Below are 19,648 nucleotides of genomic sequence, written 5' to 3' on the forward strand. Positions count from 1 at the left end.
ACTCATCCATACACTAACTCTCAAACATACACACACAGCACAGTCACACTCCTGGACACACACACACACACACAGAGTGTAATAATAACCCCCCTCCCACACACACACACACACACTCACAACATTGTCAAAATGCAAAATGTGTTGTCTGTGTTTGTGTGAGAGATGATGTCTGCTGTCTGTCTGATCGCTCATCTTTTAATTAACGCTCTCACTGCTGTAAGCTAATGATGGAGCACTTTAATTAGATTATAATTAACTGCTGAGCTTCATCTCTACAAAGACCACCGGAGGGAGACGAGCAGGAGACACTGACACACACACAGACAGACAAAGACACACACTTAACTAATACACACACACATAAGAAAACACAGACAGACACACACACACACACACACACACACACACACACACACACACAACCAATAAAACACACTCACATTTACTAAACACAGACAGACACATGCACTACAACACATGCAACCAGATACACCAAAACACAGAGACACACACTTAGACAAACACGCACACACACACACACATTTTAATTTTTTAGTTTTTGTGTGTACCTCAGAGATTTTGCTCCATATTGTCATGATAGCATCACACAGTTGCTGCAGATTTGTCAGCTGCACATCCATGATGCCAATCTCCCGTTCCACCACATCCCAAAGCTGCTCTATTGGATTGAGCTCTGGTGACTGTGGAGGCCATTTGAGTACAGTGAACTCATCGTCATGTTCATCAGTCTGAGATGATTGAGCTTTATGACATGCTGCGTTATCCTGCTGGAAGTAGCCATCAGAAGATGGAGACACTGTGCTCATAAAGGGATGGACATGGTCAGCAGCAATACTCAGGTAGGCTGTGGCGTTGATGCTCAATTGGTACTAATGGACCCAAAGAAAATCTCCCCCACACCATTACACCACCACCACCAGCCTGAACCGCTGATACAAGGCAGGATGATCCATGCTTTCATGTTGTTGAGCCGAGCATCTGAATGTGTCAGCAGAAATGGAGACTCATCAGAGCAGCAACGTTTCTCCAATCTTCTATTGTCCAGTTTTGGTGAGTCTGTGTGAATTGTAGCCTCAGTTTCCTGTTCTTAGCTGACAGGAGCGGCACCCGGTGTGCTCTTCTGCTGCTGTAGCCCATCCGCCTCAAGGTTGGCCGTGTTGTGTGTTCAGAGATGCTCTTCTGCAGAGCTCGGTTGTAACGAGTGCTTATTTGAGTTACTGTTGCCTTTCTATCAGCTGGAACCAGTCTGGCCATTCTCCTCTGACCTCTGGCCTCATCAACAAGGCATTTGCGCCCACAGAACTGCCGCTCACTGGATATTTCCTCTTTGTCGGAGCATTCTCTGTAAAGCCTAGAGATGGTTGTGCGTGAAAATCCCAGTAGATCAGCAGTTTCTGAAATACTCAGAGCAGCCCGTCTGGCAGCAACAACCATGCCATGTTCAAAGTCTCTTAAATCCCCTTTCTTCCCCATTCTGAAGCTCGCTTTGAACTGCAGCAGATCCTCTTGACCATGTCTACATGCCGAAATGCAGTGAGCTGCTGCCATGTGATTGGCTGATTAGAAATGTGCATTAACGTGCAGTTGAACAGGTGTACCAAATAAAGTGGCCGGTGAGTGTATGTATAGAAATTTTTTAGTCTTATTTCTTATTATTGAGTTTGATTATGGGCGGGGCTTTCTGTTTGATTGACAGTATGTGGGTGAACACAATCATTGTGAGTGAATGTGTGAGTAATTGAGCTCGATCACCACCAGTAAACAAAACTATCTTACACTTTGTCTGTTTAGTGGCTAATTTAGAGGTGTGGCATCAAACCCCACCCCTAAACCTAACTGTCAGTGAGGGAGAAGCTACTCTTAGTAGATTTATTTAGAAGAATTTATATGAATTAACCACACATCAGGAAGTTGTGAATGAGTGTAAGATAGTGCTGGAGGGATCAGAGAATCAGACTCAGTCTGGAAGAATCATGAATGTCAATCTGTTCATTATATGTGACTGACCATGTGTGTGTGTGTGTGTGTCCGTCAGGAGCGCGGGAGGGTCGGCGTGATCTTTAACGTGGGAACGGACGACATCGTGATCGAGGAGAGCGGCGTGATGGTCAGCGATGGGAAATATCATGTGGTCAGATTCACACGCAGCGGTGGAAACGCAACACTACAGGTGGACAATCTGCCCGTGATCGAGCGCTTCCCGGCGGGTGAGGACACACACACACACACACACACACACACTCGCTCTAGCAGGAAGATGTTTTCTGTGCTCAGATGTTATTATGAACACTTACTGTGTTTCCTAGAAGCAGATATACACACTCCAGCTCAGTGTTTATAAGCGCTGACTCGGTTCAAGCTCATTTGATTCAGCTGAATGTTGATTCAGTTCAGTTCAATGTTTATCCAGATCACTGCTGACTGAGGTAATTTAATTTGATTCATCTGAATATTGATTCAGTTAATTTCTTTTGATTCATTTGAGTGTTGATCCAGTTCAATTCAGTTTTGATTCTTTTCAGTGTTCATTCAATTAATTTTATCGTTGATTCAGTTCAATTCCATGCTTTTCCAGTTCAGTGTTGATTCAGTTAATTTCATTTGAGTGTTTATGTAGTTATCTCCAGTGTTGATTCTGTTCAGTGTTGATTCATTTCAGTGTTGATTCAGTTAATGTCAGTGTTGATTCAGTTATCTTCAATGTTGATTAATGTCAGTGTTGATTCTGTTGAGCGTTGATTCATTTCAGTGTTGATTCTGTTAATGTCAGTGTTGATTCAATTAATGTCAGTGTTGATTCAGTTTGGTGTTGATTCATTTCAGTGTTGATTCAGTTCGGGGTTAATTCATTTCAGTGTTGATTCAGTTAATGTAAGTGTTGATTCAGTTAATGTCAGTGTTGATTCAGTTAATGTAAGTGCTGATTCAGTTAATGTCAGTGTTTATTCAGTTAATATAAGTGCTGATTCAGTTAATGTCAGTGTTGATTCAGTTAATGTCAGTGTTGATTCAGTTAATGTAAGTGCTGATTCAGTTAATGTCAGTGTTTATTCAGTTAATATAAGTGCTGATTCAGTTAATGTCAGTGTTGATTCAGTTAATGTCAGTGTTGATTCAGTTAATGTAAGTGCTGATTCAGTTAATGTCAGTGTTGATTCAGTTAATGTAAGTGCTGATTCAGTTAATGTCAGTGTTGATTCAGTTAATGTCAGTGTTGATTCATTTAATGTCAGTGTTGATTCAGTTAATGTAAGTGCTGATTCAGTTAATGTCAGTGTTGATTCAGTTAATGTCAGTGTTGATTCAGTTAATGTAAGTGCTGATTCAGTTAATGTCAGTGTTGATTCAGTTAATGTCAGTGTTGATTCAGTTAATGTCAGTGTTGATTCAGTTAATGTCAGTGTTGATTCAGTTAATGTAAGTGCTGATTCAGTTAATGTTAGTGTTGATTCAGTTAATGTTAGTGTTGATTCAGTTAATGTCAGTGTTGATTCAGTTAATGTCAGTGTTGATTCAGTTAATGTAAGTGCTGATTCAGTTAATGTCAGTGTTGATTTAGTTAATGTAAGTGCTGATTCAGTTAATGTCAGTGTTGATTCAGTTAATGTCAGTGTTGATTCAGTTAATGTCAGTGTTGATTCAGTTAATGTAAGTGTTGATTCAGTTAATGTCAGTGTTGATTCAGTTAATGTAAGTGTTGATTCAGTTAATGTAAGTGCTGATTCAGTTAATGTCAGTGTTGATTCAGTTAATGTAAGTGTTGATTCAGTTAATGTAAGTGTTGATTCAGTTAATGTCAGTGTTGATTCAGTTAATGTAAGTGCTGATTCAGTTAATGTCAGTGTTGATTCAGTTAATGTCAGTGTTGATTCAGTTAATGTCAGTGCTGATTCAGTTAATGTCAGTGTTGATTCAGTTAATGTAAGTGCTGATTCAGTTAATGTCAGTGTTGATTCAGTTAATGTCAGTGTTGATTCAGTTAATGTAAGTGCTGATTCAGTTAATGTCAGTGTTGATTCAGTTAATGTCAGTGTTGATTCAGTTAATGTCAGTGTTGATTCAGTTAATGTCAGTGTTGATTCAGTTAATGTAAGTGCTGATTCAGTTAATGTCAGTGTTGATTTAGTTAATGTAAGTGCTGATTCAGTTAATGTCAGTGTTGATTCAGTTAATGTCAGTGTTGATTCAGTTAATGTAAGTGCTGATTCAGTTAATGTCAGTGTTGATTCAGTTAATGTAAGTGCTGATTCAGTTAATGTCAGTGTTGATTCAGTTAATGTCAGTGTTGATTCAGTTAATGTAAGTGCTGATTCAGTTAATGTCAGTGTTGATTTAGTTAATGTAAGTGCTGATTCAGTTAATGTCAGTGTTGATTCAGTTAATGTCAATGTTGATTCAGTTAATGTCAGTGTTGATTCAGTTAATGTCAGTGTTGATTTAGTTAATGTAAGTGTTGATTCAGTTAATGTAAGTGCTGATTCAGTTAATGTCAGTGTTGATTCAGTTAATGTCAGTGTTGATTCAGTTAATGTCAGTGTTGATTTAGTTAATGTAAGTGTTGATTCAGTTAATGTAAGTGCTGATTCAGTTAATGTCAGTGTTGATTCAGTTAATGTCAGTGTTGATTCAGTTAATGTCAGTGCTTTTTCAGTTAATGTCAGTGTTGATTCAGTTAATGTCTGTGTTGATTCAGTTAATGTCAGTGTTGATTCAGTTCGGTGTTGATTCATTTCGGTGTTGATTCAGTTTGGTGTTGATTCATTTCAGTGTTGATTAAGTTAATGTCTTTAGGTTGATTTTAGTGTGTGTTTGTGAGTGTGTGTATTCATCTGTTTGTGTGTGTGCGTGTATGTTCTAAAGGTTCTAAGTATACACACATCTGTGTGTGTGTGTGTGTGTGTTGTCTCTGTGGTGTGTGATGTGGGAGCAGCAGTAGATCAGGCTGGAGAAATATAAATATCCAGTGACCCAGTTAGCGCAGTGTGTGTGTGTGTTTGTGTGTGTGGGTATGTGTGCACTGCTTCTCCTGCTGGAGCAATGGGGTTCTGCAGTCTCAGATGTGTGTGTGCGTGTGTGTGTGTGTGTGTGCGCGTGGCTCACTGAAGCTCCAGTGTTTCATCATTCTGCCTTCACTAATAGACTAATGCTGGAATCAGCTCATGGCGGCGTTACGCTGTTGCCATGGAGACAAACTCCTCTCCGTTTGAACTGTGAGCTGAAAGCCTGTAATTACGGTAATTCTGTTTATGCGCACAGAGTCAGCGTGATTAGACGAGGAGAAACAGCTCACACTACTGCACAGGGCACATCTATTAGTTTAACTGTGTGTGTGTGTGTGTGTGTGTGTGTGTGTGTGTGTGTGTGTGTGTGTGTGTGTGTGTGTACGTGCGTGTGCATGTGTGTGTGTGCGTGTGTGTTTGTAAGTGCATGTGTTATGTTCTCAATGTGTGCAACAACATAACATATGCAAACTTACACACACACACACACACACACATTCTCTCACACACACTTGTAAACTGCTGGTCTGCTGCAGCAGAGCGATGCTGCTGCAGAGGATTGTGGGTAGAGATGCACATGTGGGTTTTGATTAGATCATTTGCAGTCAAGCTGCAGGAGCAATTAAGAGTCAGTCGCTCTTTACCACTGACTTCATTAGAGAGAGAGAGAGAGAGCAGCAGCTAATTAAAAACTGACGAGTCTGACTTCACTGCAACGCCAACTCTCACACAGCAAACTACAGGCAGAGAGATACAGAGAGAGGAGGATGGCAAAATACAGCTGTTGATTAGTGAAATCTCGGTATATGAGATGTAAACCAGAACATAACATGAACATAGCCAGAACACAATCAGAGTATAACTATAACACAGCCAGAACATAATCAGAATATAACTATAACATAGCCAGTACACAATCAAAATATAACTATAACATAGCCAGAATATAAATATAACATAGCCAAAATATAACTATAACATAGCCAGAACATAATCAGAATATAACTATAACAGCCAGAATATAACTATAGCATAGCCAGAACATAATCAGAATATAACTATAACAGCCAGAATATAACTATAGCATAGCCAGAACATAATCAGAATGTAACTAGAACATAGCCAGAATATAACTATAACATAGCCAAAATATAAACTTAACATAGCCAGAACATAATCAGAGTATAACTATAACATAGCCAGAATATAACTATAACATAGCCAGAACATAATCAGAGTATAACTATAACATGACCAGAATATAACTATAAAATAGTCAGAATATAACTATAACATAGCCAGATCATAATCAGAGTATAACTATTACATAGCCAGAATATAACTATAACATAGCCAGAACACAATCAGCATATAACTATAACATAGCCAGAATATAACTATAACATAGCCAGAACATTATCAGAGTATTACTATAACATAGCCAGAATATAACTATAACATAGCCAGAACATTATCAGAGTATAACTATAACATAGCCAGAATATAACTATAACATAGCCAGTACACAATCAAAATATAACTATAACATAGCCAGAATATAAATATAACATAGCCAAAATATAACTATAACATAGCCAGAACATAATCAGAATATAACTATAACAGCCAGAATATAACTATAGCATAGCCAGAACATAATCAGAATATAACTATAACAGCCAGAATATAACTATAGCATAGCCAAAATATAAATATAACATAACCAGAACATAATCAGAGTATAACTATAACATAGCCAGAATATAACTATAACATAGCCAGAATACAACTATAACATAGCCAGATCATAATCAGAGTATAACTATAACATAGCCAGAATATAACTATAACATAGCCAGAATACAACTATAACATAGCCAGAACATAATCAGAGTATAACTATAACATAGCCAGAATATAACTATAACATAGCCAGAACATAATCAGAGTATAACTATAACATAGCCAGAATATAACTATAACATAGCCAGAACATAATCAGAGTATAACTATAACATAGCCAGAACATAACTATAACATAGCCAGAACATAATCAGAGTATAACTATAACATAGCCAGAACATAATCAGAATATATCTAGAACATAGCCAGAATATTATGATAACATAGGCAGAATATAACTATAACATAGCCAGAACATAATCAGAGTATAACTATAACATAGCCAGAACATAATCAGAATATAACTATAACATAGCCAGAATATAACTATAACATAGCCAAAACATAATCAGAGTATAACTATAACATAGCCAGAACATAATCAGAATATATCTAGAACATAGCCAGAATATTATGATAACATAGCCAGAATATAACTATAACATAGCCAGAACATAATCAGAGTATAACTATAACATAGCCAGAACATAATCAGAATATATCTAGAACATAGCCAGAATATAACTAGAACATAGCCAGACCAAACCCTGAACATAGCTAGAACATAACCCTAGGATTCGTGCAAACTAAACAAACTCACATTCTTGTGTGTGTGTGGGTGTGGGTGTGTGTGTGGGTGTTTACTGTCATAATTCCATCAAATAACATTTGATTTGATTTACATTTGTTGTGTTTTCATGTACCTGTAGAGTTTTGGGAAATGCGTTATTCAGCATGTTGTGTCTATTTTCTTCATCTTACAGCATTCTGCAGGAGTAACCCCATGGACAAGAGTTATGTTTGAGGATGAGAACGATCAGTGTGTGTTCTTACTCTGAGCTGAAACTGAAAACATCTTCCTGCCCTCTCTCTCTCTCTCTCTCTCTCTCTCTCTCTCTCTCTCCTTCATTGACTGACATCAACACCTTTCTAATGTCTTTCTCCTGAAGAGCTGCAGTGTTTTGTGTGTCTCCTGCACTCCTGCTGTACTGCAGTTTGTGTGTTTCTAATCTCCAGCCTCTAAACGGACTCATAAATCTGCTTAACTCCTGTTTTAAACCAGAGTTGACTGTCTAACCATTAAACAGAAGCCTCGAGGGTGCTAAATCTGATCGTAAAGTTCATAACCTGCTGGCGCTCTCTCTAACCTTGACCTTTGACCTTCCTGATTGTAACCTGTTGAATCTGTTTGTTCTTCAAGGGAACTTTGATAGTGAGCGGCTGGCTATTGCTAGGCAAAGAATCCCGTATCGACTCGGTCGGGTAGTTGACGAATGGCTACTCGACAAAGGTAATTAAACAGCACTAATGAACTACGCTCTGTCTAATGACGCTAACATAACAGCGCTCTGGAGATAGTGCAGGCCCAAAGACGCAGAAACTAAACCCGCTACATTCAACCCTGCTCAGTTTGAGCTCATATAGATACATTTATGTGGACATATATGGCCTCATTCTGATGACTGATAGACAACAAATACAACATATACAGATTCAATACATACACTTGAAGATCAAATCATTAAAATGACATATGTGCAGTTTATTAAAATAATATATGCAGTTTATTAAAATAGTATATGCAGTAAAATTATTAAAATAATTTAATAAATGCAGTATATTAAAATAACATATGCAATATAATTAAAATTAATATATGCATTTTGTTAAAATAATGTAATATATACAGTTTATTAAATTATTATATCATACACAGTTTATAAAATAATATATGCAGTTTATTAAAATAGTATATGCAGTAAAATTATTAAAATAATTTAATAAAAGCAGTATATTAAAATAATATATGCAATATAATAAAAAATAATATATGCATTTTATTAAAATAATGTAATATATACAGTTTATTAAATTATTATATGCAGTAAAATTATAAAATAATGTAATATATGCAGTATATTAAAATAATATATGCAGTGTAATTAAAAATAATATATACATTTTATTAAAATAATGTAATACAATGTAACAGTTTATTAAATTATTATATCATACGAAGTTTATAAAATAATATATGCAGTTTTTATTCTTATATGCAGTTTATTAAATAATATATGCAGAAAAATTATTAAAATAATTTAATATATGTAGTATATAAAAATAATATCTGCAATATAATTAAAATAATATATGCAGTTTATTGAAATAATAAATGCAGTTTAATAAATTATTATAATATATGCAGTTTGTTAAAATAATATATGCAGTTTAATAAAATAATTTATGCATTATATTTTAATAAATAGTATATGCAGTTTATTAAAATTATATAATATATGCAGTCAATTAATAAAATAATATATACTGTAAAATATTTTTTAAAAATGTATTCGGTTTATTATATTAATGTATGAAGTTGAAGATAAAGTTGTTTAAAGTTATGCAAATTTTAACTGGTTTAATTTGCAACACTTGTTTTTTTTTCATCTTAAATATTCAATAAGCAGCACAAAACTATGATTTATTACTGTGACTTAAATTGCATTTAAAGGGGCAGTTCACCCAAAAATTAACATACCTCATCAGTTACTCTCACTCAGGTGACTGTAAACTTTTATGAGTTTCTATCTTCTGTCGAACACAAATAAGATAATCTGAAGAATGCTGGAGGAACAGACATTGACATCCATAATAGAAAAAAAAACACTGAAAATCAATCACTGGAAATCATTGGGCTTCATTTTAATGATCTAGGTATGAAGTCTAGGCTCATGGTGCACAAGCATTAAGAGTGTGTCTGAATCCACTTTTGCTCATTTAAGGATGATAAGATAATCACTAGAGAGAAAACAGTTAAACAGAGCATCTGCAGCGCAAGGATAAAGAACGAGCCTCCTCCATTCAGCCTCTTTACTTTACTCCTTTACTTTGGTGGAGTGAGGAAACTGTGGAAACTCACTCCACTGAACACATCCATCAGCCCATATATTTAATCTCCTTTGTTAAGAGCAGAGATTTGTGTCTAAACTATTTCTAGATTGAGCTCTGATCTCCAGCAGAGGAATAAATGAACAATAATAATGAAGTGTGCTCAGTAGACTGAGTTATATCCAAACACACGTCCTGTTCTTATCCACATATGCTGATGCAGACGCCTCCAAAACCCCACAGCTGGACACATCTACACTTGTGTTTATTAAAGTCAATAATACTGCTAATAATAATAACATTACGCAGATGCAGATCATCATCAATAAACTGAAGAAGCCCTCAATTCCTCATCTCCTTTAATCATTACAGGATGTGTGTTGCTGATCATCCTGTGTGTGTTCAGCAGTGTGTGAGTGTTTAGAGCTGCATAGACACATAACTAACGCGCTCTGCTGAACTTTAGAGCAGCTTTTAGTTGGTCAATGGCGTCGTCTATTTCAGCTCCTCAAAACAGCAGTGCTCCAACATTGTGCCTTAACACACCTCCTCTACAGACCAGCACACGCATGAGTCCACAGAGTGACACAGATGGATTTACTATTTAAACAAGGTGGAGCAAAACAAGAATATGACTAGTGCACTGGTCTGAAAATAGCAACACATCACACCAAACACGTCTTGCACCTTACTGCGCCAGGTGTATGATAGAGCCCTGTGTCTGTTTCTCCAGCATTCTTCACAGTATCTTCCTCTGTGTTCAACAGAGGAACCACATGACAGCAGAATCTTCATATTGTTGGGTGTATTGTCCCTTTAAGACTCGCTTAACCTGAAGAAAGAGTCAGCCATTTTGTATATGCAGTGTGTAAGCAGCCATCATCTGCTCTGTGTGTGCACACACACTGATATCAGTCAGCCGCAGACATGAGCTTGTGTGATTTGCATAGATGACCATATTTGGGTGTTGTGAATTTGAATTAATGTCAAGGCGTGTGACGGACTGCACTTCTCCAGAGCTTTAACCTGAGCTTATAACCCTTCATAACCTCCCTGTGTGCTGATCGACCTCAGTTAAAGGGACTCTATCTCAGTGCTTGACCACCGCTAAATTCACCACGCTAACCCCTCTGAGCAGACGCTTCCTGCTAGATGCTACATCACTTCCTGTGCGGTATTAGTTCTACTTCCTGTTAGACGCTAATTCACTTCAGTTTCTATTAGTCAATAGTGAATGTCCTGTAACATTCTAGTTCATTTCTTCTTAGCTGCTAGTTCACCTCCTATTAGCTGCTAATTCAATTCCTGTTAGCCACTAGTTCCCTTCCCCACTAGTTAATTTCCTGATAGCCATTAGTTCATATCCTGTTAGCTTCTAGTACGCTTACTGTTTCATTTCCTGTTAGATGCTAGTTCACTTGTTGGTTACTAGTTCACTTCCTATTAGCTGCTAATTCACTTCTTGTTAGCCACTAGTTTCCTACCTATATTCCTACCTATTGCTAATTTTCTTCCTGTAAGCTACTAGTTTATTTCCTATTAGCTGTTAATTCACTTCCTGTTAGCCGCTAGTTTACTTCCCATTAGCTGCTTATTCATTTCCTGTCGGCCACTAGTTCACTTCCTATTAGCTGCTAATTTACTTCCTGTTAGCCACTAGTTCACTTCCTATTAGCTGCTAATTCACTTCCTATTATCCACTAGTTCACTTCCTATTAGCTGCTAATTGCTATTATCCACTAGTTTACTTCCCATTAGCTGCTTATTCATTTCCTGTAGCCACTTGTTCACTTCCTATTAGCTGCTAATGCACTTCGTGTTAGCTGCTAGTTCACATCCTAATAGCTGCTACTTTATTTCCCGTTAGCCACTAGTTCACTTCCTATTAGCTGCTAATCCATTTTCTGTTAGCCACTAGTTTACTTCCTATTAGTTGCTAATTTACTTCCTGTTAGCCATCAGTTCACTTCCTATTAGCTGCTAATCCATTTCCTGTTATCCACTAGTTTACTTCCTATTAGCTGCTAATTCACTTCTTATTATCCACTTGTTCACTTCCTAATAGCTGCTAATTCCTGTTAGCCACTAGTTCACTTCCTGTTAGCTGCTACTTTATTTCCCGTTAGCCACTAGTTCACTTCCTATTAGCTGCTAGTTAATTTCTTGTTAGCCACTAGTTTACTTCATATTAGCAGCAAATTCACTTCCCATTAGCCACTATTTCACTTCCTATTTGGTGCTTATTCACTTCATGTTAGCCACTATTTTACTTCCTATTAGCTGATAATTAACTTCCTGTTAACCACTATTTCACTTACTGATAGTGGCTTGCTCACCTCACCAATAGTTCACTTCCTGTTAGCCTCTAGTTCACTTATTATTAACCGCTAGTGAATTTCCTGTTACATTCTAAGTCACTTATTCTTAGCTTCTAGTTCACTTTCTATTAGCTGCTAATTCATTTCCTGTTAGCCACTAGATCACTTCCCCACTAGTTAATTTCCTGAAAGCCATTAGTTCATATTCTGTTAGCTTCTAGTACACTGTCTGTTAGCCTCTATTTTATTTCCAGTTAAATGCTAATTCACTTCTTGTTAGCAGGTAGTTCACTTACTATGAGTAAGTTTCCTGTTAGATAGTAGTTTAGCTCTTCTTAGCTGCTAGTTTACTTCCTGTTAGCCACTAGTTCAAATTCTATTAGTTGCTAATTCACTTCCCGTTAGCCGCTAGTTTTCAGAGTGCGTGTGCAGATTGTCATCATGAATGTTATCAGAAGAGTTATTGATCCTGTATTGACCCCGGGGGGTGTGTCTGCTCTAAGGGTTAACGGAGGATTTACTGACAGGAAAACAAACGCAGAAGTGAGCTAACCTTCGCCTCAACGCTCCGCTAAACCCTGAGGGCTGATGCTCTCTTCACCAAGCTGAAGCCCTCAGTCATAAACCTGTTTCTAAATGCACATAACTGAACCCAGATCAGACCAATACTGCGCATTAACCATTAAACAGCGCCGAACTAACCCACGCTCCAACCAATCGCAGAGGCTCGATTCTGTGCCTGGAGATTCTGCTGAGCGAATCAAACCCATTGAAGGAGTTGTTTTGGATCGTCTGCGGAGAGAATAAGGTCCCTTTAACATCTGGATGTCTGAGAGTATATGATTCAGTGTGTGAACCCTCATCTGTCTGTCTGTCTGTCCTTTTCACACTGTGTGCCGTGAGATGTAAAGCTACATGACGTAAACCTGGATCCGTGATTCATCATTCTGCTCTAATTCTGAATCATCAGTAGCAGGGAAGTGAATCTTCAGAGTTCACAATAAAATTAATTCATTAAAATTGCCGAAAGTGAATCAGTGGCGTTTCCGTCCAGACATTAGAGTGGCCGAGTCTAGGATTGGTGAACGAGTAAACAAGGCAGCATAATGAGGTCATGTGTGATGTCTGATGTGTCATGAGACTATTTGTTAAAAATATTTGGGAATTAAGAGATTTTTATTCAGAATTTCCACCAAATCCTGGTTAATTTAGTAATATTGAAATGATCTAATACACTTCTCCATGTCAACTGAAGAAGACTGAAATTCTACAATAACATCTCCAATGCTAATTTTGTGCATTTCAGTCTAGTTGTTAGAGTGGTCGTCCGTAGTATTGGTAACCTAGCAACCTATAGTAAATAAGGCAAGAGTAATATTGCTATTTCATGAGTTTATTTGGCAACTAATTTTTCTGAATAAAGTCATTTTTATTTACAATTTGGCATTTACAACACATCTAGGTTAATTTAATAATATTACAATGATCAAATACACACATCCGAGTCAGTTTAGCAAGGCTAAAACCCCAAATACAAATGATGTGCATTTCTATCACATGTTGTTAGAGTGGCCGACTGTAGTATTGGTAACCTAGCAACCAACAGTAAACAAGGCTAGCATAATGAGGTCATGTTCAATGTGTCACAAGATTATTTGTCAAAAATATGTGTAAATTAAGAGACTTTTATTCAGAATTTCCACCAAAGATCAAAAAAAGAATCTAATACACTTCTCCACATCAACTAAATAAGACTGAAAGTTTACAATAACATCTCAAATGCTAATTATGTGCATTTTCTTCTAGTTGTTAGAGTGGTCGACTGTAGTATTCGTAACCTGGCAACCAATAGTAAATAGCGCAAGTGCTATTTTATGAGTTTATTAAGCTTTTTTTCCGAATTAGAGGATGTTTATTTACAATTTGGCATTTACGACACATCCAGGTTAATTTAATAATAGTCAAATGATCAAATACACACATCCAAACCAACTTAGCAAGGCTAAAATTACAGCATAAAACAAATGCAAATGTTGCACACTTCCATCACGTTGAAAGAGTGGCCGACTGTAGTATTGGTAACCTAGCAACCAAGAGTAAACAAGACAAATGTAATGGAGTCACATGGGGGTGATGTTCAATACATTAGAGCTTATTCATCAAATGCATTTCCATCTCCAATTATTTACATTAAACTTTTTTTCTCAAAAGTCAGCAAACGTAAGAACTGTTGCGAATCAAGGAATTCGTATTCGAAATTTGGCATTTCCATCATTGGTTTCTCATGCAATACTTCAAAATGTGTATTAACACAGGCTGATAAAACCCCAGCTAATGACAATAATTGAAGGAAATACAGAACGTACTGTCATCTTTAATCCTACAGGAGAATGTTGGAGAACACTTTCAACAAAAGCAATGTTTTTGTCATGTGCTGCAGATCCTGCTTCTGCAACATCTTCAACATTCAGGATATACATTTTGGAGTTTTCTTTTATTTCATTTAATCTCTTTGCTTATATATATATATATTTTTAAATGTGTTTATCTCCACGTGTGCAGCTCTTTTTATTTAGTTTTGGCCAAGACAGCAAGTGTGTGATGCTCAAGAGCCGAGTCTTTTCTCACAAGCGGGAGAGTTACGGTGTGGAGAAGCCCCAAAGAAGCGGCTCACCCAGACTGCTGATGCCCAGAGTCAAGCATGGGGGGTCACTGATGGTTTGAGCTATATATCATGTCATTCCCATGCCCAATACTGGTGCTAGATGGGTGCTACGTCACTGCCAATGACCACCCAACCATTCTGGAGGACCATGTAACCCAATGGGTCAAACACTGTATCCTGAAGTGGGTAGTGTGTATCAGGATGATAATGCAGCAATACACACGGCAGCACTGGAGACAGAGTGGTTTGATGAACATGACAGTGAAGTTAAACATCTCCCATGGCCTGCACAGTACCCAGAGCTAAACATTATTGAGACACCTGGGATGTTTTGGAGGAGCGAGTCCAGCAGCATATGTAGTGGCCTGAACACTATTCTGAAGAAGAACAGCTCAGAATCCCTCTGGCCGCTGTGCAGGACTCCTATCTGTCATTCTCAACACCAGCTGATGCAGACCCGACTCTATATTAATCAGTTATTGTGCTCTAAAACCAGGAGTTATTGAAGAATAACATTTCTAGGAGTGTCACAAGTGACCAATCAGAATCAGACATTCCAGAGTCCTGTAATAATGTTTTATAAACTGGTCAAATATGAGGATGTGTATTAGTAACATTTCCCCTGTTCAATAGACGTGTGTCTACATCACGTGTAATAGTCTGGACATACACACACACACAGGATTACTCTGGTAAACTCTTGACGTTGACTGTGATCACACAGAGCGTTCCAGAGCGCCGGTGCTGTCAGAGTTATAAATTCAAGATGGCAGCAGCTGAATGAAGAGGAAAAGAAGCCTTTAACAGCTCAAATGTCTCTCTTTCTGTGTGTGTATGTGTCTAAACATCCCGCAAGAGAAACACAGGCCGAGATTACAAACAGCCGCAGCGCATTGATTTCTTCTGTGCTGTTTATTTCTGCTGCTGAAGAAAGACCTCAGCGGGAAACACTGGCGCAGAACACATTTGTTTTACAGCAGAACTGCGTCTAAATCACGCCGCCTCTGCTCCGTTTCAACACTTTTTCTCTTTTAAATGACTCCAGAGAGAAACAGCGCTGGCTTTTCTATTAGACAGACTCTGGAGAGATCAATCCTGTCCTGCAGAAACACACTGGACTCCTGACTGAAGCATCATCCGTCTCAACACATCATTTACACTCAGTGTGTAATGTGCATCTACAGTTTCCCCAATCTCTGTTCAACTGAGAGAAGAGTTGTTCAACACATCTCCAATCATAATAGTGTTAATAACTCATCTCTAATCACTGATTTATTTTATCTTTGTCATGATGACAGTAAATAATATTAGACTAGATGTTCTTCAAGACTCTAGTGTTCAGCTTACAGTGACATTTAAAGGCTTCACTAGGGTAATCAGGCGAGTCACTAGACAACAGAAACAGGGCTGTGTGACATTGGTAAACACTGGCATCGCCATATTTAGTTTTTCTGCATCAAATATTGGGAGATGAATATAATATCACAGGATGACTCTATTCAGAAAAGTCATAATCATACATTAATGGTGTTGATTTTGTAGGCTAGTGAATCTGCATCAAAATAATAATCAAATGACGAGCATAAATGAATAACATAGAACAAATATATGCATGACTGTTTCCTGGCAGTGGAATGTGCAGTCTGACTGTACTGAGACACAAACATCAACTAATCTAATGTGAAATAACACTATATATGTATCCTCTTAAGGCCCGGGCTGTTTTTACATGTGTTTTTATTTCTCTTTGCTATTTGTGCTTATTGAAATTTAAATTTAAAAAAAATACTGTGTCATCTTTTTATATGACATACTTTTAGAGTAAATTATGCTCACCTATGTGGACTCGTGGCCTGAATTTAGATTAAACACTTTTTCCTGACTGTTTTTAATGCGTTAATAAAACATACATATTTTTTGAACGTGTTTTGACTGTCAGAGAGTTGAAAACAACCTGTTTTGCCCATTTTGGACAGTTAAAATAGTGTTTGGGACATTTCATATGCTGCACAACAGTTGCAGGATGACACTGGATGTCTGTAACAAAATACAAAACATTCAAAGTGTTTTAAACAGCCATTTAAGAGCTAACATATGCTGTCCACGTATGTGGCCACTCAAGCCCTAGGAGGTTAAAGTGGATCTGAGTCTTTCATCACAGTTGTATTAAACTGTTCAAGAGCATCTTTTCTTGTCTGAAGACTATTTTAAAAAGATTTTTTGATCCAAGTGTTGACTCTAGGCTTCATTATAGAAATGATTAAATACAATTCATCTTTGTTATTGTTTGTTTACAAATTTAGAGTGAATTTGAAACTTGAAATGGTCTACAATTATAGACCGTATAAACATCTTTCATGCTTTTAGGGTTAATCTTTGTTCTTTGTTATCTGGTTAATTTCAACATCAACTCTTCATTGCAGGTCCTGTGATGGGACTAATGCACCTTCACACATGCTGAAACCACACACTACCTGACAAAAGTCTTGTCGTCCATCTAAGTTTTATGAACACTTAATAATAACTGCTCTTCTAGTGGATGATCTGGTGTCTGAAGTGATTTTGCCTCTAGATTTTGCTGATTTGAGCTCAATAAATCTGATCATGTCTTGATGTTGACTGATTTGATGAGGACAGTGCGCTCTGACTCTGCTCAGACTAAAGTCTCATCACTGAACAGAAATAATGTCCAGTATAGAATATAAAGTCCTGCTGCAGTGGAGACAGAATGAATATTGTGTCTGACTCCATCATGAGCTTGGAGGACTGCATCCATACATCTCTGACATGACTCACATCACTGATTAATAAAGTCATCTGGAATGAAGAAGAAAGCCTTCAGCAGGATCCCAGAGTTCATCAAGAGTCTCTGTGTTCATCTTCAACACCTCCTCCTTCATCAGCTCAATAATGTTGATGTCTGGTGACTGGGCTGGCCAATCCTGCAGCAGCTTGACCTTCTTCAGGAGCTTTGATGTGGAGGCTGAAGTATGAGCAGGAGCGCTATCCTGCTGGAGAATTGTCCCTCTCCTGTGGTTTGTAATGTAATGGGCAGAACAGATGTCTTGATACCTCAGGCTGTTGATGTTGATCATCCACTCTGCAGATCTCTCACACACCCCCAAACCATGACTTCTCCTTCACCAAACTTGACTGATTTCTGTCAGAATCTGGTCTCCATGCTGGTTCCAGTAGGTCTTCTGCTGTACCGGTGAGGATTGATGTAGATCCATAGATATATACACTAGATATCGCATAGGTACCCTGAGCATGCGTCAATAGCGCCGCCACATTGGTACAGTGCTCCCAGGACAAATGTCATTCAACCACACTAGTCAAGACAGTGTTATTACGTGAAGATGCGGGACTTTAGCGCTGTCTACGGGTGTAGTAACAAGCAAACAAAGAAAACAAAGCACAAAGGCAGAACATTTCATAGGTAATATTCAGTTTTCTTCTGTTTTTGTATGTTCTGAACTTTTGTGCTAATCAGGTCACGTTATTGATGATAACAGTCACTTACTGCATTCACCATACGGCAAAGCAGCTCCAACTCACACTAAACACTCGGCTTATGCTAGTTTTGTTGAATTAAATTAGCAAACAATGCAAAAGAAATATGACAACGAGATGCTGCGCTGCCAGAAACTTGTATTAATGTCGGCTAACGTTAGTGAAAGAGTCGTATCAGGGGATTCATTCACAAACGAATCGCTCCCTCCGTCAGTATGAGCAGTGAAAGCAGGAGAGGAGCTGTGTTTCAGGACATGATCAGATCAAATTTAACAGGGAGGGTGAATAGTACATTTCTCTACACACAAACACAAGCTTTTTGTCAGGAATGCCCGTGCGGTCACTGATCCATCAATGTAGAAAAGTGATGTCAAATTATAATTTTCATAATTAGAAAAAAATAATTACATACTAACATCCAGGAAAACTCCCGATCACAGATATATGTGTATATGTGTATATCTCTGGCTCTGGATGGCCACAGTCCTCCACTGAAGCTTGGTCCCACATTCATTTCAAAGGAGCGCTACCCTGTAGCAAGATGGCGGCGCTATTGACGCATTCCTTCCAATAGACAACAACAGGGTAGACGACATCTAATGTATATATCTTTGATGCAGATGATCCAGCAGAGAAATCCACCTTCAACACTTTATGATCAACTAGAAGACCAGTTATGATCTGCTGCTCCTACAACTGAGACCAATACAAGGTTATTGTGAGGTAGTGTATATAATTTAAAACCCCAATCAAAAATAAAGCAATCTCTTGAGCAGGCGAATAATATTTAATGATAATATATTTTTAAATAGAGTTCCAGTAAAAGTAGAAGGGAAAGTTTCTCCAGAAGGAAGCTATTGTGGGGAACAGTGTGGACTGCTCTTGCTCTGTTAAACATGACGTGGGGAGTGTTTACTCCATCTTCAACTCAATATTCAGACTCTTCAGACACTGGTCACACTTTTGCTGATATACTGATGTTGATGTTTATTTTGAAGACGGATCACCTTAGCAACCATCCAGTAGACCGACAGTGAGCTGCTGCATAGCGACACGTTAATTGTCACCTTAGCAACAGCTGAAGTCCCCAGCAACAGCTCTGATTCCCTTCTGATCTGAGTGTTGATGAGTTTGGTGAAGCGTCGTCAGAGGAACAGAGGATAAACCTGCTGTAGCAACACACACACACACACACACACACACACTCAATAACAGCTTCATAACCTTCATGACCACAGGATGTAGACACGGGTCAGCTGGTGCACACTCACAGTACACACACACACACACACCAGTGGCTTGAGCTGTAATTACAAAGGACTGACCGCTGTAAACTA

General features: G+C 37.9%; 2 protein-coding genes across 45 annotated transcripts in view; one reads left to right on the top strand and one right to left on the bottom strand.

The window, feature by feature from the left end:
* The window catches only part of nrxn2b (neurexin 2b), a 479,670-nt gene that overhangs the window by 430,778 nt on the left and 29,244 nt on the right, over positions 1-19,648 (top strand). For 34 of the 44 annotated variants that reach the window (XM_073906700.1, XM_073906730.1, XM_073906707.1 and 31 more), the window contains 2 exon segments: positions 2,060-2,231; positions 8,128-8,217. In XM_073906700.1, coding sequence (XP_073762801.1) covers positions 2,060-2,231; positions 8,128-8,217 — 262 coding nt within the window. 44 annotated transcript variants of the gene reach the window in all.
* alpk1 (alpha-kinase 1) overlaps positions 1-19,648 on the bottom strand; it is an 859,942-nt gene that overhangs the window by 283,869 nt on the left and 556,425 nt on the right. The window lies entirely within an intron of this gene.

Source organism: Danio rerio, chromosome 7 (assembly GCF_049306965.1).
Source record: "Danio rerio strain Tuebingen ecotype United States chromosome 7, GRCz12tu, whole genome shotgun sequence".
NCBI classification, from domain to species: Eukaryota; Metazoa; Chordata; class Actinopteri; order Cypriniformes; family Danionidae; genus Danio; species Danio rerio.